The 20,247-nt window shown below is 36.4% G+C and overlaps 1 protein-coding gene across 2 annotated transcripts in view; it reads left to right on the top strand.

Moving 5' to 3' along the window:
• The window catches only part of LOC139115611 (nicotinate phosphoribosyltransferase-like), a 29,336-nt gene that overhangs the window by 3,754 nt on the left and 5,335 nt on the right, over positions 1-20,247 (top strand). Inside the window, exons 4-13 of one of the 2 annotated variants that reach the window (XM_070677868.1) lie at positions 176-291; positions 4,067-4,102; positions 11,081-11,277; positions 12,130-12,270; positions 13,094-13,178; positions 13,496-13,576; positions 14,595-14,697; positions 17,410-17,495; positions 18,531-18,602; positions 19,340-19,447. In XM_070677868.1, the coding sequence (XP_070533969.1) occupies positions 176-291; positions 4,067-4,102; positions 11,081-11,277; positions 12,130-12,270; positions 13,094-13,178; positions 13,496-13,576; positions 14,595-14,697; positions 17,410-17,495; positions 18,531-18,602; positions 19,340-19,447 (1,025 nt within the window). The remainder of the gene's footprint in view (positions 1-175; positions 292-4,066; positions 4,103-11,080; positions 11,278-12,129; positions 12,271-13,093; positions 13,179-13,495; positions 13,577-14,594; positions 14,698-17,409; positions 17,496-18,530; positions 18,603-19,339; positions 19,448-20,247) is intronic. The other variant, XM_070677870.1, reaches the window with a different exon arrangement.

Genomic DNA, 20,247 nt, shown 5'->3' with positions numbered 1-20,247 from the left:
TTGTATTTTGAAATTAATTACCATATAGGCTATCATTGCACTGCAGGTTGCAAAACTTAATTACCCCTACTGATCCAAAAGCCTCTAACTTTATGGTTTTATGCTTGCAACTGTATTTTTGTATCGGCCATGAAAGTTTCACCACAGTGTGTTTACTGTTGAATGTCTTTTCCAGGCTTTGATGGTACCAGCAATGTCCTTGCTGGAAAGCTGTTCAACATCCCTGTCAAAGGAACCCACGCACATGCTTTTGTCACATCATTTCAATCTCTAGATGATCTCACAAACAAGGTAAGTGTTCACAAACAGACAGAGAATCCCTCATACAATATGTGAACAAAAGAAATCAGGCAGATAGTGTATAGAGCAGGATACAGCGAAAGCACTCTTTTTCATCATATTCGAACCATACAAGTATGTTCAAAGACTAGAACACATAGAAAATCAACATCTCTCATAAAAATAATATGAAGATAAATCCGACAGTAGTCACACAGGATTGAAGCAACTCAAAAGCTTTGCAATGCTCCTTTGAAAAAATGTTTGTTGTATACAAGACAATTACTCTTGAGTTGTTGTTTACCCTTTTAAGCTCCTTCAGCAATATTCATCTGTTACTTATGGTGATATATATATATATATATATATATATATATATATATATATATATATATATATATATATATATATATATATATATATATATATATATATATATATATATATATATATGTGTGTGTGTCAGGGTTCTCCACAAGGGTATTTATTAATAATGTTAATAATTACACAATAAAGGAATATTCAAATTACACATTGTTATGTAAATTAGCAAACCCTCTGTTTTACCAGGCATCGTACAATATGTGATTTTAACAAAATAGAAATGTTACAAAATATTCCCATATCTCAGCCATCTGCAGACTAATAAATTTTAGAGCTGGGCTGTCTGCTTTTTGTAGCATTGTATTTTTCCCATAAATTATTCTTTTCATACAATTGGGTTACACGCAGACTAAAAGATTCAGTTGTGTGCGGTACATAACTGACACTAATTTGCTAGGGTCGTACCGGTAGATGTCAGAGCACCCGTACACAATTGAATCTTTCAGTCTAGTTTACGCCAGGTATATGACGTTTGCAATAAGGAATAAGGAGATATATACCCACTGGGATTATGTATTCTTAGGGTGTTATGTGTATGAATGACCCAGGGTCGTCCAAGACACCACATCTTTTTCTTTCCTATACATTCTGTCTGTCAACTGTTTTCACCTCTGTTCCTTTTCTGAAGTGAGCGTGCTGCGTACCGTACCTCTGTAGGCTGACTTCTGTGTATTGTTTGTGTAAGCTAACATGCACCACTTCACAGAGTAGTCGTGAAAAAGCAATTCTGAATGCTACAAATAGAACCAAAGTTTTTGTTTTCATAATTTATGATTCTAAGCTAGAGCTCATTATTTTCCACAAGATGAAAACAGTTTTCAAAGGCTAACATAACTTGAGTGTTAGAAATAAAACACCTGATATGAGAGGACTAATTTTACATTTCGCTAATTACAGCAATAAAAAAGTATGTAGTTTCTTTGAAAAAGGAAGGCAAGATATGCTGAAAACTGCTGAAATTGTCATTTTTGTAAGAGCAGACGTGATGCAACGTGACTGGTGATATTATTGTAATGACAGGGATTTTACAGCTCATGAAGCATGTATTCCAAAGCCAATCGAAGAACATGAGAATTTATATGTTCAAATTAACCTCCAGCACACAGGCTGGAAATTTCAAGGTGTTCATAAAAACCTATGGAACTTTAATATTAGTAATCTTTTGGCAACGTAATTACATGAACATTAAAATATATGCATTTATGTACATCATCTTATTGTGTAGCAAAGAAAACATTTGTTTTACTGGTTTACCAATTATGTAAATGGACAAAGATGACCCACATTAAAGCCGTCAAATCTTGGTCCTCACAAAATAGATATTCATTGTAATTTGTAAATTCAACACACCTTGGTTACAAGCCCAGGTATGAACGTGGATATAAAAAAATGTGTTTTGCAGAATGTTGCTTTTCACCTGTGCATTTGCTTTCTTCATACATGATTTATGTCCTCCGCTGTCTCAGTATTCTCAACTTTATTTTTATATGGAATGTCAAAAAAAAGGGGTAGTGCTATTTAGAGTGAATACTCCATTGAAACAGAAAACTGTGAAATGTCTTAATTTATTTCATATCATTCAAATGCAATTTCTTGAATGTTATAGTAATATTGTCTTTTTTGTAATATTACTGATACATCTGGTTTGGATGCCAAAAATCTGTATTTGACCCTGACATTTTGGGTGAATCCTGTGAAATTGAGGCAAACAAGGGTTACTTGCAGAGTTTGACACTCAGAATCCAACCTTTTACAACCATTTCTCACTCACAAGCTATCTTATTGATCAGACTGAATAAAGGGACACTGCATGCTTGCTGCTTTAAGAATGTATCCATACTCCAGGGCTCAGATTACAAAGGTGTTAGTGACAAATTTTCAGTTTTCTGAATTTTAAATTCTATGGGCCCTTGAAATGCAAAGATCTCCAAAAAGTCAATAATGTTTGTAACAAGATTTGAAATCAAATACATCAATTCCATTGTCAAATATTTACTGTTGGTATTAATATTGTGTGTTTGACGGGTGTCACAAAGAGCCAATATAATTTATTATTAAGTATAAGGTTGCTGTGTGGGAAAGCATTGCAATTCAATTTTGTCGTACCGTTTGAAAATTTTGATAGTATACATGAAGCAATGTAACAGTGTACAAATAGATGTTCACTAGCTGCTAGCATATTTTTATCAAATTTTTTATCGGAAAGTTTACATACCGCCGAACTTTTGTTGAGGAAAAAGGCATGGACTGTATGGTCTTCTATAATGCTGTTTCGATAATCTGTAACTGTTTCCAGTTTCTAACTATTTCCAGATTTCGTCCTTTGTGGAAATATTTAAGCAATGAATGTGCAAATTTCACAAACCAAAGCTTCTAAAGAATTTCATCTGACTTTGCACTTTCTACAACCTTTCCCTATTGTCCGATGCCTACCACATCAGTCTGACATGAATTGGCCGCGAGACCTTGCATTGCTGCCGGATTGAATAATTGCTTTGCCATGATAGAGGTCACCGTGTTCTTGCATGTAATAGTTGATGAAATGCCACAGTGTCCCTGAACATTGACATACCAATGTACAAAACAGTATGCAGAGGTCACCCGAAGTGACCTTTGTCCTTGACGGTCCATGCAACAGACCACAAACAGACCAGCAGCCTTTTGTTACACTAGACATTGCTACAAGGCTGAGGAAATCATCCACAGTGAAGAATAGAGAGAATTTTGACACAGTGTTTCTTGTGATGATTTTCATGCAGACAAACAACTTTTCATTTCATTTCAGAGACTACTCTAGTTTGTTTGCCGTTCTTATTCTTTTGACTGATTGTAGTTTTTACAATTTTGTTACTCAATGTGAATTTTAATTACCTGCATATGCTACGGTTTTAAGGTAATTGGTCATGTAAAATTGTTGATGTTTTAATCTGTGGTAAGTTTGTCAAGGAAAGTGAGAACGCTTGCCTGTTGCAACAAATAAAGAAACAGAAATGACTGTGCTACAATGAATTAAACAACCACAGCTCCAGGAATTTCTTTCCGTGAAGTCCAACACACAGGATACTAATTCTTCAAAAGAAAAAAGTGTATGCAGTTCAACAACTCCAGTTTAAAAAAATTTACATCAGTTAATTTAAACATACAAATCTAACAGCTGAATATTCGACCCATGCCACAATTCTGTAACATTGTGTATTCTGTGTTGCAAGAGTCCCGCTCAGTTTAGTCCATCGTATGCACAGTCATTTGAATTCTACCGCCTTTTCCCCTTTTAACCTGTGTTATATGCCTTAGTTTCCAAGTTATGCCTTTCTAACTTTTCAGTCTCGTGTCCTTTGAGTTTTTTACCATATTATTTATTTATTTTTTTTTTATATTCTTGTGCTTCACTGTCTTATACTAGGTTACAGAGAACGGAAAGCTTAGTACGTCACAATGTGTAAGTTTGCTGCACAAAGATTAGATCACAAGGATGACATGCGCTGATTTGCACGACTTGCTGCCAAACAGACTCATTCCTATCTGAGTGACCTGCATCCCCAGTAAAAACTCCACTTTGTCCGCACAATCTTTCATTTTAGTGGTTTGGGGATTAAGGTAGTTTGTGCCTTGAAACGGAAAGATTCAACTTTTGCTCAAACTTTCCTCAAGCAAGCTTTCAACCATTATCTGTAAAAATCAAGGATAAAAATTTTTGGTCACCGAGCAAATTTTGGTACAAGAGGAACAAATTACCCAACACTTGCCGATATTTGAAATTCAAAATGGCTGTCATCCCTGTGTTATCAAATTCCTGATTTTTACAAAACAAAGCCAATGAAAACTACTTACTCCATAAGCTTCTAAATGAACCCCCACGAGTGGGAGGCCAAAAGAATGTTGTAAAAGTTTGAGAGTCTGAATATCTGTCCCCAAGGCACACTCTAGTACCTTAAAATAGTGAAGAATGTAAGATTGTGGGCACAAAGTTAAGAGAGTTAAAAAAGCATGAAGACTATAACTCCCCTTATCACCCCTCCACTTTTATTGAATGATGCTATGTTTCCACTATCATCATCGCTTATTTAGACTCCACCATTGTAGACAGAGGGTGTGCAGGTTGGTAAAACAGGACTGGTTTGACTTGCTGTCTTGTAATTCAGTGCAGATCATCCTAAAAAACTGCAATATTAGACACAGATAGATCTCGTAACAGGGGTATTAACACTGCAATGTCATATTAAGATGTCTGTCTGTCTGTCTTGTCATACTTAAGTACAATTTAATAGTAGAAGACTTGCAAAGATCCTTCACCAGGCTGTAAATAACTTCACAAACATAATAATGCTATCAATCCTCCTCAAATTAAATGTTGGTCGTGTTGTATTTCTGTCAGTATTATTGTTTATAAAAAGTCTGTTTGTATGAACGTCTGTTATTTCTCTTTCCATGTCTGCGTCTGCATTCATTTTTCATTGTTGTCAAATTTTGTGTTTATCAAAAATAATTTGTGATCATGTTGTCATTAAATTTATCATACTCTATCTCTTCATGGTCCAATACATGTATACATGTTCCTCTAAGTTATTCATCTTCATCTTTTCTGTTGTATCAAATTTCTGCTGTTCACTGGGAATAGAGTTACTGGCCCTCTTTGTTCAGTATGAAAGTGTCGAAAGTTTTCTGTTGATAGTTACCGTACATGTGTAATAATGGCCATAGCAGTGTACTACTGCTCAACAGGTACAACTTCCCAAGGACAGATAACTGTCATGTGTATCTTTTATGGGCCAATAACTCAATATTGTAGAGTTTCAAAAATTATATTTTATCTCATAAAACACATTCTCTTTGTTTTTTCTTCCTTTAATTAATATAGATATATATATTTTAATAATATGATATATAATTGTTTAATTTGACAGGTTCCCCAGTGTTGTGTAGTGTGGAAATTTATTGTATAAAGTAATGAGAAAACTCACACAACTACATCTGCTTGTCTCTACACTGCAAATTTTGGGGGCTTTGAAAAAACGTTTTGAACTGACATGATTGAAACCGATATGAACTGATCCTTTAGCTCAGTTGGTAGAGCATCCAATCTGAATTCAGGGTACATGGTTCATTTTTGAACCTGTATGTGTATGTCACAGGGAGCTATTAAGATCCATGGTTGTCCATTGTATGTACCGGGATGTACAAGTATATCTATGTTTTGCAAAAACTTCCATACTCTTCTTATGCTTTTGTCTGAAATGGTACTGTGTTGTTATAGCAACTATTTGAGCAAATAGGATATATTGGGAATTCCTGAGTAGAAGACATGAGCGGGGCCTAAAGGATTTTTTCAACGATTGAGTATTTCATCAATCATTTTCAGCTCTGACAGATGAGGTCAGAGGTTAAACAATATGTCCGTCCAGTCCAGACTTTACTGTCTAGTCTAGTTTGTAATGGTGTTCTGTTCCAATATCATCTTTCTCACCTTTATTGCTGCAACTCGCATTTAACTCTGTCCCACTCACAGCTAACTTAAGTGTTCATTTCTTCAAAATGCCAAACAAAAATGCAATTCTTCTCCAACTCTGCTGACCACCCCTTTTCCTGATCTGATTGCACCATCTGAAGTAGTTGAACTAACAGTAAATGTGATCTCTATACCGGTATTAATCTTATATTTTTCATATTTAGATTGCACATGAATAATTTTCACCTTACACAGAGTTAAAAGATGGGAGTTTAAATTTGGAAATAATTTGCACATAATATTGAATGCCATACCCACTGTTTGCATGTACGGTTAACGCTGACAGAACATGCAGTCGCTGGTTGGAAAAATTAACTTTGTTGAAATCATGATTGCTGTAAAATGTGTAGTTTGGATACTGTTCAAAGTGTATTTAAACTGTGTCACCGTTTCTTCACCACATGTTGACTTTCAAGACTTGTGCGGTGTGTGTATATGTACATAGATGTTTTCATCCAACTATACAAAATCCTGCCTACATATTAAGGTAATATGCGCCTTGAAAGTGAAACACTTAAACTTTTGCTCAAACTTTCCTTAAGTAATCTTTCAACCATTCCCTCTTTCAAAATCAAGAATAAAAATCGGGGGTCACCATGCAGACATTGGTACTAGAGAAACATACATGTATAACCCAATATTTACCGATATTTAAAATTCAAAATGGCCGCCATCCCTGTGTTAACCCAATGGAGAAAAATAATTTTTCGCAAATTTTGAAAAACTAAGCTGGTGAAAAGTTTTCTTACACCAAGAGCTTTTAACCCCCTCAAGTGGTATATCAGAAAAAAATTGTAAAAGTTTGAGAGTCAGAATATCTGTCCCCGAGGCGTGTTCTACTGTAAGGGATTTGCTTCAATTTCAACACAGCAATTAGTAAATGATTGTGGAACATTGGATCTACAATAAAATAAAAAAAATCATAGTTGCAAACTGAACACGCCAGTTCATACCATGATCCATGATAGTGAAAGCGTTCCTCTACAAGCAACTTCACATACCAGAATTAAACATGACCTAGCCTTATGATGTCATAAGCCATTTCGACTCCCAATTGCTAATATCCTGTGAAAAGAAAACAATGAAACACATCACCACCTTGGCTAGAACAGGTGAATTGTTTGCTGTTTGCACTTTACAAAAAAGGCCAACATATACCAGGGGCATCAGTGTATCATGGTTTTGCATTATTACATGTTAAGTGTGACCTTCAGAATCTATATGGTACAGAATGGGCCTTGCAAAATATTAAATTAGGGTAAAGGGAAATAGAGATGTATCTGACAATTAAACAACCTGTGCTTTTGCATTCAAGAAGTAGAGACTGAATGTTAAGGTCCCCGTACTTAGACAGGCTTGATCATTTGGTGAAGAGTAACGAGTTAGGGTCAGTAATCATGGTGTAAAATTTATCGTAAAATGTATTGTATGTGAAAACTTGTTTGGTCACAGAGACATGGACACAATTATTGAACTTAAACTGAGTCGTTGGAAGTGAAAATATGTCTGGTATTTTGTGCGTCTGTGTTTGGTGAGTAATTTGTTTTAGGAAAGTAAATTCAGGCATGTGTAAACCTCTGTGTATTGGCTTAGGTACATATGATACTGCTGACCTCATGGTGTCTAAAATGTAGGTCATACAAATATGCTAAAGATCTATTTTATGGCTAGGGTTTCTGGTTCATTTCTACAGAGAAAGGTTATGATATTCATTAATAAAATGATAATATCATTAGTCAGTTTAAGTTACCAGTTCAGACTTCATTTTCGGTCTTGAAATTCATAAAGTATTCTTACAGCTAGCAGGTAATGTATTCAGCCACCTTGTTAGTCTTCTGAAGAGCTCATTTGCTGAATGCCAAAGACACTTGAAAATAATGGTATTGAATCAGGCAATGGATGTTGCATACAGTGTCTGTCTGTAAATATAACATTACTGTTGGCAGGTATAGCCTGATCTAGTGTCAAGGTGAATGCTCAAATAGTTGGGTGTCATTACCAAAATGATTCATTTTAACTTGGCTAGTGCAGAAACTGACTGCCCAGCCATCCTGGTAGCTTCTGGCTCTTTGTACCGATAAGCCTGACAATAATTTCACAAATGTTCTGTTTCAAAAGTGGTAAGGAAACCCATAATACATCAGTAAATGGTTTTGGTTGTCACAAAAAGTATCAAAACTGCCAAGTTAATAAATTCGTATAACTATATATATAATAGCACAGCTCAATCACTCATTATCTTTGTTATGTCAACTATTTATAAGAAACTCATAATTACACCCTTCATATAATCTTTTCTCTCTATTAAAAGTGACAAATTTCTGCAGCAGTTTCTGATGTATGTTAATACAACTGTGAGGATTTTGATTTTTACATAGTTGTACATGTACATATAAGGAACTGTGTCTCATTGTTGCCATGGGTGTCAGTCAATACCACTGTCGTATCATATGCCATGTCCAAGTCATACGGTGTTAACCCTTTGAGTGCTGTAATTGTTCCCATCAAAATTTTAGTGCAACATTTTTACCAATTTTTCTGAATTTTTCTGTAATTTTCTGATAATTTTGGACCAAATGGACATCACATTTCATTGGCTACAGTTTATTATCAAAATTTTGACAAAAATCTGAAAAAAATTGACTGGAGTATATTTTCTAAAGGAGACAAAAATTGACTTTGGCACTCAAAGGGTTAAAGAACGGTAAACCCAAAAGTGTAGTGTTTGAAGGCTCCAGTGGGTTGCAGTGCAATAGCTGTGCTCTGTAAGACTTGCATTGGTCTTTCCAGGTTCAATATTTTGTCAACGTGCAACTTCCCATCGTGTTCAACTTGTGTGTATGTTGTTCTGTAATGGTATACATTTTGTGTGATCAGTGTAATTACCTATACCCGAGGTATACTTGGTTTTAACTTTTTACATGAAAATGTATGTAATTTTTCCATCATAACATCATACGAGAACATGTAATGGGCATTTATGCTTACTTATTTAAATAAAATCAGAGCAAACAATCTTTCAGTAATGTTATCAAAAAACTTCATGGTACCTCATGTGATACTATTTACTGACTCATGTTACGATCTTAATCCCTGCTATCTTTAGTAATATTGCTCTAGGTTAAACACATCAATCCCACACCTAACTTTTTAGTTGTCTGTCCTATCTCTGTAACTGTATAACAGGCTTTTGTAATGTAGTATTAAAAGGGCAACATACTGAGTCTTATCTGCTTTTCACAGCAAACTGAAAGTGCAAGCCAGTTTCTGTGTAATGATGCTTTCAATGTACCATGGTAGTTAAAGTTTCTTTTAGACTTTTGTAGTGTGTATTAAACATAAATAGAAACCTGGGTAGTAGTAGATTCTCACCTAATATTGTTTAGAATATCACGTGGTAAGGTTTTCTTCTAAGCTTACAGCTCTCTGTAATTATGCCGCTGCTTCTTAAGTATCACTTTTCTGTAAATCTTGGCAAACCTGTCAGTGAACACATGCAGATTATGTATTGTGAATTTCTTCCTGGTGATTCAGTCACTGTTGTTCAGTAATTTGCCAATTTAAACTTGAAATACGTTGAAGAGAGCAAAATTCCATCTTTTGATTTAGTTTGGTTCAATTTTGTTTTGTTAGAAGAAAGTATACTGTTTGGCCAAACTGGAATACAAATTTTGCTGTATGACAGTTTTTACTTTGATGTCCATGCACAAAGACGTTGCAAAATCTCTAGCTGGCCTCTTACTGGATGTCGTACAGCCCCTTGCCTGTTCAGCAATATGGCCCTGTCTCCCCATGTAGGTATATGCACACTCGATGACTGAACTCAGTGTAGCCAAGCTCAGAAACCTGGCATCCCAGACGTGTCACTATACAAATGGTTGGATTGCATTTTTAGCCTCAACAAGATGGGGCAAATCAGTACAATATTGAGAATAGGGACACACAGTGAATAAAGAAGTGTTAGAGAAAGTGCTTCATGTGCAGAGCTCACAAACTTGATTGATGATTGTTGTACTGTAAATAACAGTTTCACTTCAGTTTTGATCAACACTAATTATCAATAATAGACAAGAACCAAACTATATGATAAGATGATCTGTTTTGCTCTCCTCTGAACTGTTTTCGTGACCCCTACATGACCTGACATCCTGGTATTTTAGGTGTTTCTAGTGTTCAGACTGTAAAATTTTGCTGAGAAAAAAGAGTGGTAATTTGGTTCAAAGTGAGTCTCAGCAAGAATTCAGTACAGAATTCAGAGAGCGTAGTTGACCCTTGTAAAGTGTTTAACAGACTGGATATATCAAACCAAGAAGAATTGGATGGAAGGTTGTTACGAGGTCATGAAAATAGCCAATTGACCACACAGCATGATGCTTCCATAAAACTGTACTTTGAACTTAAGGTAGTTTGCGCCTTGAAATTGAAAGACTTGAACTTTTCCCCAAATCTTTCTCAAGGAAATGAACATTCCCTTTTCGAAATCAAATTAGGAGTCACTATTGAAAATTTGTTTCTAGGGAAACACATAATCCAATACTTGCAGACTCTTGAAATTAAAAATTGCCGCCACCCCTGTTTTCACTCTATTGGGGAAAAGTTAATTTCAATTTTCACAACAATAAGCCAGTTCAGGTTTATGGTCCATGAGATTCAAAATGAACCCTGCAAGTGGTAGACCAAAAAGGTATCATAAAAGTTTGAGAGTCTGAGTATCTGTCCCCGAGGCGCATCCTACCTTAAAGTAATTTTCAAGAATACACAGGGTGAGATGCCTAACATGGTTGGATAATGTTACAGTCACAAGCTCATTCCATGGAAAAATTTGGTACAAGGATATAATGGTGTATTGTACGTAATAAGTACTTTTGCTTGTGGCTTCTGTAACATGCAAAATGTCTGTCAACTTTGTAGATGCTACCTCATGCCATTCACAAAGACCAGCTGCATGACTTGTCAGCCATGAGCCAAGCCTGGCTGGCCAAGATTGAAAGTCTTCTCGGATTCTTGAAGGAGGAGGCCCATGAGGGAGAACTTGCTGCCTTCATTTCATATGCGACCGCATTCCCCAGTGGATTCCTAGCTTTGGTAGACACCTACGATGTACTTAGGTATACAAATCTGGTTTTTTTTTGTCAGATCTGGTGGCGAACGAGTGTGGTGTGTCCTGAATCAAAATATTATAATCACATAGAGTGCTCTCTGTCATGTTTACAAGTAAATCAGTATCACTACATAATTATCTGTCGTTCATTGAAGAAAAACACACGTGTATATACATTTGCATATTTGCATATGTTATGCATAAATTTGCATGCTAATTAATTTTTTACACAAGGCACTTTCATGTCTACTCATATTTTGATATTTCTCAGAATGTTCTTTCATGGTATATTCATCTGCATGTGGCTGGATATGTAACAACCAGCAATTAGGTTGGTGTGAACATCGTATAGCCTTCCTCATCATGTCTCCGGTACTGATCAGTAGTATACATGTACACGCCTGTGTCTGGAACTCTATGCCTTGAACATATTGGTTTTAAATGCATGCGTTTGCACCAGATTGACTCATCAGAAAATTACCCAAAGGCGATCCCAGGGATCGCGAGCAGTGCCTTTAAGTTCTCTTTCACATGTCACCTGGGCAGACATATTGTACAAAAAGGGTAGAAATAGTAAGAATAGCAAGTCATTAACCCTTCCAGTGCCAAAGTCAATTTTTGTCGCCTTCATGTTATATATCCTAGTCAATTTTTTTCAGATTTTTGCCAAAATTTTGATACAAAAGTTTAGCCAATAAAATGTGAAGTCCATCCTGTCAAAACTTATCAAAAAAATAACAGAAAAATTCATAAAAATTAGTTAAATGTTGCACTAAAATTTTGGCAGGAAAATTTACAGCACTCAAAGGGCTAGGCTGTAAAGCTATATCATCCATTTAAAATGTTGCCTTTTACACAGGAGTGGCCTCCCCAACTTCTGTGCCGTGGCTTTGGCGCTCAATGACCTTGGTTACAAAGCCTTAGGTATACGCCTCGACAGTGGTGATCTAGCGTACCTGTCAAACTCGACCAGACAAATGTACAGAGATGTTGCCAAAGAGTAAGTCAATTTTACATCCTCCGAGGTCTGAACCCATCTGCAAAGGGACACACTGTATGTATATGTATTCACCTGTGCGGTGTTCAGCTCATTTGCATAGCTTGTACTTGTTTACTTGCCATGTTGACACGCCATGTCAACACACCTTTTCAACAATGACAACGTGGGGGAACTTGTCAATGTACCTTGGCAACTTAGCTTTGTATTTGTACTGCAAGCACAAATTTTTGTTCAAAGTTTGGTAAATCTTTCCCAGGTCGCAGTGACACATACGTCTGTTAGACATACATGTAGAGTGTCACAAGTCGGTACAGTCGGCACAAGTCATGTATATGCCATAGACAGTGGATTCTAGTACTCCGCTGTCTATGGTTTAGTATCCCTCAGAGACGAGTCAGGCGAAAAAAAAAACATTTCTGTATGGTTTTTTGGTCTCAAAATGGTCAAATCTGCTGAAATACATGATATGGAACATGTTATACTTTGCCGTTTTTAACCTGACTGACCTGATAGTGACCTATGAAATCAGCAGGAAGAGAGTTTAGTTTCCCCTCCCAAACTTTGTATAGCACTATGTTTACATACACAGGCATTAGTTGCTGATCAGAAACAAGGCATTTCAGTTCATGTCATGTTACAACAAAGAGAAAGAAACAACTCAGCAGTCAGGAAAAACATTTAAAAACATATGGACAAAAGTTCTAGCTATTATTCTGTAAATGTACAGTATGTACTTTCTGTGGAAGATTCTTTGTATATTCTTTGTTTTTCCATAGTTGACAAGCTTCTTTGAACTTATTGCATGTATCCTGTGATTTTTCAGATACAACATTCCATGGTTTGCAAAAATGAGTATTGTAGCCAGCAACGACATAAATGAAGAAACGTTACATTCACTCAACCAGCAGGTAAGGAACAGCTTTCCAAGTTTGTAAACAGTTTTCTGTAAAAACTACCTACAGTTTGGTCAGAATTTATACATATTAAAGAGTAATAGACTGATTTGACCAAAAAATAACAGTTGAAGTTCAAGAACGAATATGACAGAGAAATATATTAATACAGTTGTGTGGTTTTGGTTCCCTTAGACTGAAAGATCCGTTGCTCAAGAGCATTGTCTAGAGGGGGAGCGCCCTCTAGTGACGGATCTTTCAGTCTAGGGTTCCCTTTGTTGAAGTATGTTATCTTCCAAAGTCTAAATACTGTTATTTATTTTCGTTTGAAGGGTCACTGTATTGATACATACGGCATAGGCACTCACCTCGTGACGTGTCAGAGACAGCCAGCTCTTGGATGTGTATTTAAGGTAAGGTACTCGAAGCTTGTCAATAGTGGCTTCTTGAATATGTAATCACCAATGTGCATGGTAATATTTGCCCACATATGTGGTCTATGTCAAATCACATTTTGTCCGGAGAGAGTGTTATAAAAATGTACTGCATAAACTTCAGGTGGCAACATTCAACAAGTGGTATGGCCACAAACTGATGACATTGGATGTGGTCAGTATTCATTGATGCAGATAATGCTGCTGTGATGGGGCCTCTGTTTCCTGTCTTTTGTCGATTGTGACATTATCAATTTGTAGCTGTGTCATTTTTTGAATGTTGTCTTGAAGGCAGTAGAAGTACTTTGCACTCTTTTGTATGAGTGCTCTATGTTTAATTTCCCAAATTACAGCAAGATTTCAAAGAGATATATTTCAGAGGGATGCGGTGATCTCACTTCACTCAGAAAGCTGTGCTTTTGCATTAATTTCTAATTACACAGGCATCTGCACAAGATAACTGCATGTATATATGGTATGTGGTTTAAGCCATAGGAATATACTCCACACTTTTTTTTCATTATCGTTAGCTTTGCACAGTGAAACAATATCATTCATAGATTTTCATAAATGAATTCTTTATATTAGTATTCATTTATGAATTCTTATATAGTATTACAAATCAGATACAGGAGAACACTCTAAAAAAAAGCCCAGTTGAACCCTTACTCTGCCAGGCCTGTCACTTCCCCATTTGCCGAGTCAATAAAAAACAGTATTGATCGAAAGCCTATACGTCTTTTCACCTACTTGGCATTGTATGTTACAGCAGTTAAAGTCAGTAAAATCTGTTTACTGTTACCACTTATTCAGGTACCGTCAAAAGTTCAGTCTTCATTAAAATGCAACGTATCATGTATGCGAACTTGACCTCATGGTGACTCATGAACTTGGCAGGATAAAGATTTATAATGTATCGTTTCAAACGATATTAAACAGTGAAAGCAATATTGTGACCTAAGTCTGATCAATGGTATGATTGTTATTGTCCTTCCAGCTGGTTGAGGTGAATGGCATCGCTAGGATGAAACTGAGCCAAGATATTGAGAAGATGACACTGCCAGGGAAAAAGGACGTCTACAGATTATTTGGAAATGATGGTAATTTGGACTTTCCTCTTCCACAATAAAAACATTGCTGCTGACTGTTTCACCATTTTGTGTACGGCAAGGACCACTTTATACCAAAATTTACTTCTGATAGCATGGTAGCGTGGTTGCTGTGTTTATCAAAGTGTGTTAGATTCATGGGCTTTGTACCTTCAGGTACATTGCGCTCTTGGGACAGCCTTATTGGCACGTAAATTTTCACAAGACTTTCTGGTCTTCTGCTGGTATACACTCATTTTGAAGCCTGAGAAAAAAACTTACGTTTTCATTTTTTTTAGCTCCGCTGTCAGCAACGCGGAGCTTATCAAGTAGGTTGATTTTCCGTCGTCGTCCGTCGTCGTCGTCCGTCGTCGTCCGTCAACAATGGTTCTACTCCGGAATAAAAAGGACGCGATGCGTTCTACAGACTCAGTACGCCCAAATAATCACGTGATGCCGGTACAAACAAGCCCACATGTGTACTAGCGCGTATGGAAATACACGTACGTCAAGCGCGTTTGCGCACATGGCTTTGTTTGTACCGTGGTCGATTCGAATTCCGGGTTTGGCCTATTGCCTTCTCCTCTGAAACCGCTAGTCCAATTGCTTTAAAATTGTATGTGCAGTTCACTTGGGGTGACCTAACTTAAGTTTGTTCAAATCGCGGTGAAATTTGCATATTTGTATTTTTGGGGCATTTTTTGGTGTTTTTGGTAAAAAAATCTTCTTCTCTAAACACGCTTGTGCGATTGCTTTGAAATTTGATATGCAGTTGACTTAGGGTGACTTCAGTTAGATTTGTTCAAATCGTGGTGAAATTTGCATATTTGTATTTTTAAGGCAATTTTTGTCATTTTTGGTAAAAAATCTTTAAAAATCTTCTTCTTCAAAACTACCAGTCAGATAGCTTTGATATTTGGTACATATGTCCCTAGGGATGATCTTTTTCAGATTTGTTCAAATTGTGGAGAAATATGCAAATTTGCATTTTTAAGGCAATTTTTGCCATTTAGTCAAAAAATGTATTTCTCAAAAAGTACTGGTCTGATAGTTTTGAAATTTGGTATACAGGTTTCTACAGATGAACTAAGTAATATATATTGAATCTCTGATGAAATCTGTAATTTTGTAATTTTGGGGCAATTTTTGCCATTTTTGGTCAAAAAATGTGTATTTTCAAAACTACTCATCTGATAGCTTTGAAATTTGGTATACAGGTTCCTGCAGATGAACTGAATGATATTTGTTGAAATTATGATGAAATCTTTAATTTTGTATTTTTGGGGCAATTTTTGCCATTTTTGGTCAAAAAATGTGTATTTCCAAAACTTGTCATCTGATAGCATTGCAATTTGGTATACAGGTTCCTACAGATCACCTTAATGATATTTATTGAAATTATGATGAAATCTGCAATTTTGTAATTTTGGGGCAATTTTTGCCATTTTTGGTCAAAAAATGTGTATTTCCAAAACTACTCATCTGATAGCTTTAAAATTTGGTATACAGGTTTCTATAGATAAACTTAAAAGTGTTTATTGAAATTATGATGAAATCTGCAATTTTGAATTTTGGGCAATTTTTTCCATTTTTGGTCAAAAATGTGTTTCTCAAAAAGTACTGGTCTAACAGCTTTGAAATATGGTATACAGGTTTCTATAGATGACCCAAATTTAATCTTTTGAAATTATGATGAAATCTGCAATTTTGTTTTTGGGGGCAATTGTTGCCATTTTTGGTCAAAAAATTTATTCTCAAAAAACTACTCATCAGATAGCTTTGGTTGACATGTTCTTAGGGATGATCCGATGTGATATATTCAAAGTATGATGAAATCTTCAATTGTGTATTTTTGCAGCTATTTTAGCCACTTTTTTCTGGCAACTGCATTGAGCTATCAAAGATTTCCACCTTCTTCATCAACATGTATCAAAAATAGTTATTCTCTACATAAAATACAGCTGAGCTATATCGGCCGCTAGGTCGCTTGTTTTCTGAAAAATAGGAAAACTAAAATTTTCCCCACACGGGGTAGCAGCTTTTTTTTTTGAAGTTCAAGTATCAGTAACCCATGTGACCCGTGATTTTCATTCTTGATCATGAAAGAGAATGGTTTAAAGCTTCCATTAGCAAAGTTATGTATGAGAAAAAGTTTAAAAACCTTTTGTTTCCAGGCGAGTATTACATGAAGGTTGTATCTGCCTCCATCTTGTGTGGTGATTCTGCAGTCTAGGGGTCTGTTCCTAATTTGAACATTCTCTATTACCTGTATGACAGTGTATAGCTGTATTGCCATGCACCCATTACCATCATGACCTCATTAACCCTTTGAGTGCTGTAATTTTTTTCCCCCCAGAATTTCAGTGCAACCTTTTACCAATTTTTAGGAATTTTTCAGTAATGTTTTTGATAATTTTGGACCAAAAGGATATCACATTTCATTGGCTATAGTCTTTTATCAAAATTTTGTCAAAACTCTGAAAAAAATTGACTTGGGTATATTTTATAAAGGTGACAGAAATTGACTTTAGCGCTGAAAGGGTTAATTGGTCTTGAGCATATCTTGCCGGTGTTATAATCTTTGGACCATTTCCTCATAAGCAAATTTGGACAACATTGTTACGTTTTGAGTGTAGAGCTTTGTAGTGGGGCTCTGACACTGAACGGCCTTGCAGAGCAGTTATGTGTAACTCCAATGAATGATGGTTAATTGTACCTGAACAGGGCATGCACTGGTTGACCTCATGCAAAGAGTGGAAGAAGAACCACCAGCTGCTGGAAAGAAAATGCTGTGTAGGCATCCGTTTGAGGTGAGTAAAGTGACCCCACCTCTTAGTTTTGGAATACTTCTTTTTGTATGCGCACAAAGCAGAAAGAAGTAGTCTGATTCTGAAAATGTGAATATTCAATATAGAGTTAATGGCAGTAATACTCTGGCAAAGAGAGCTCTCAGTGCAACAGAGTTGAGTACTGCACTGTTTCTCAAAAAAGCACAAGCAATCATTTGTGGAAATTCAGGCATGTTAGATAATACAGACAGCATTTAAAATTTATCAGTAGAAACTTAAGGGGTCATTAGGGCTATAATGCAATATAGATGGCATAGCTAGGGGCTCCCGCAAAAGCTTTCATTTGCACCCAAAATTGTGTGTCTATTAACCTTCCCTAATGCGGGATGACAGAATTCCAGTAAGAAATCTTTCTTGGCAAATATTTAAACCTGTTCACCCCATTCCCTGTAAACAGATCCACACTGACTATTGATAATAATGGGTTTGGGCCAAACCATTTAGGTGAAAGGGTTTAAGGTAATATGCACCTCGAAAGTGAAAGACTTAAACTTTTGCTCAAACTTTCCTCAGTGAAACTTTCTACCATTCTCTTACCGAAACAAGAATAAAAATCAGGGGTCACCATGCAAACTTTGGTACTAGAGAGACAAATAACTTGCGATTTCTTGATATTTGAAATTCAAAATGGCCGCCACCCTGTCTTAACTCTATGGAGAAAAATGAAAATTTTCGAATTTCGAAAAACTAAGCCATGGAAAAGTTTACTTTCACCAAGAGCTTTAAAATGAACCCCCACATGTGGTATATCAGAAGAGAATTGTAAAAGTTTGAGAGTCTGAATGCCTGTCCCCGAGGTGCGTTCTACCTTAAGAGTAAAGATGTTACAAATATGTCCTCTTGAGTGAAAGAATAACCTCAACCACTGATAGCATTTCACTGAGCAATTCAGCCACAAGAATCAAAACATAATTACTTCATCTCTCTATGGCATATTTTTGTGAATAAACAGCCTCTCTTGTACTTCACATATATTATATTGTACTCTCAATACAGGAATCAAAAAGGGCCTATGTTATACCGGCCAGGGTGGAATCTATGTTGAAGCTTTGTTGGCACAATGGCAAGGTGAGTGGTAGTGAAGTTCTGCGTTTGAAATGAAAACTATTGCATAGACAGTGTTTCATCCAGGATGCTACATCGAGGGGTGGAGGCAGGAGGGGGAGGGGTGGCTTCTGTCCTATGTTGCCATTACAAGGAGGGAATTTGAATTATTGAGGGGAATGTTACAACTAAAGCTTCTTCTTTTTATTGTAAGCTGTTTTATTTTTGCAGTGAAAGTTCACTCAGAGAACTACTCTGCTACTGCTCAGCACACAGAATATAGTACCTGTGAATGGTGTTTGGGACATAAGTAGAGCTAATTATGTTAGCTTCCCGCAAAACGTTACAGAGTTGTGATTGTGTCATCCCATTTTTGAATAATCCAACCTTTAGTGACTGACAGGCAGTGCATTGCTTGCCAATGTACGGGAATCATGTGATCCAGCAGTCTAGATGCAGCTATTTCTGTGATTATTTCGACAAAATATTATGGTTAGCATTCTTTTTTTCGAAAAGCCAACCAAAGGAAAGTGACATTTCTGGAATCATGGATAAGTGATCAGTTTCCTTTTCTTTTGCAAAGACACAAAACCTATCAATATTTTGAAGTGTTGAGAAAACCAACAACCCAGCAAGTATTTTCTTCAGTATCATGAAATCCATCAAATTTGACGTACCAATCTTTCATACGGCATACTTTGGTTTTGAGAGAAATGAATGTACACAGTTCTCAAGTTTAAAACTTTCTAAACCTTGGACAGATATGTGAACCACTGAAGTCCCTACAAGAGATAAGGGTGACGGCTGAGAAGTCCTTGGCAAGTTTACGAGCAGATCACAAGAGAGCTTTAAATCCTACACCGTACAAGGTAAGGGTGTTCGTAACCCTTTGAGCGCAAAAATCAACTTGTGTTGCCTTCATAAAATTTTTTCAGATTTTTGCCTGAAATTTGATGTAAAACTGTAGCCAATGAAATGTGATGTCCATTTGGCCCAAAATTATAAAAAAATAACTGAAAAATTCATAAAAATTGGCAAAATATTGCACTAAGATTTTGTTGGGAAAATTATCGCTCTCAAAGAGTTAAAGTAGAAACTGTAAATGTATGTCTTCACAGCCAAATTCAAATAAATTTATTTGCCATGTAACCTTTGAAAGGGTCCATGCAAAACTCTTGTTACCAAATTTTACAATCTAGAGAGTGTGCAAGTATGTAGAGATAAATTATTAGTCCCAACGGACACCGTCCGGGGGGACTTATGGGTTTGGTCATGTCCATGCGTCCGTCCGTCCGTCCGTCCGTCCGTCCGTCCGTGCGTCCGTCCGTCCGTTCACGCAGATATCTCAGACATGCCCTGGTCAATTTCTTTCAAACTTTGCACAAGGATAGTACCCTACCCTATACAGATGAACGTCAATTTGTTTTACAATGCGATCAAATTTGGCCGTGTTAGAGGACTTTTTAGTTTACACGTCCATAGACTCCCATGTATAAGGCAGATCTCCATAGACTCCCATGTATAAGGCCACGAAAAATAAAAATTTAGTTTCTCATCGTATTCATATTGCAAAAAGGATGCAGTGACACAATTTTTAGTCCCCACGGATGAAGTCCAGGGGGTTTATAGATTTGGTCATGTCCATCTGTTTGTCCATCCGTGAGTCCAT

This window comes from Ptychodera flava, chromosome 17 (assembly GCF_041260155.1).
Source record: "Ptychodera flava strain L36383 chromosome 17, AS_Pfla_20210202, whole genome shotgun sequence".
Classification (NCBI taxonomy): domain Eukaryota; kingdom Metazoa; phylum Hemichordata; class Enteropneusta; family Ptychoderidae; genus Ptychodera; species Ptychodera flava.
The sequence above is the reverse complement of the archived record's forward strand: the minus strand, read 5'-3'. Positions and strand labels throughout refer to the sequence as shown.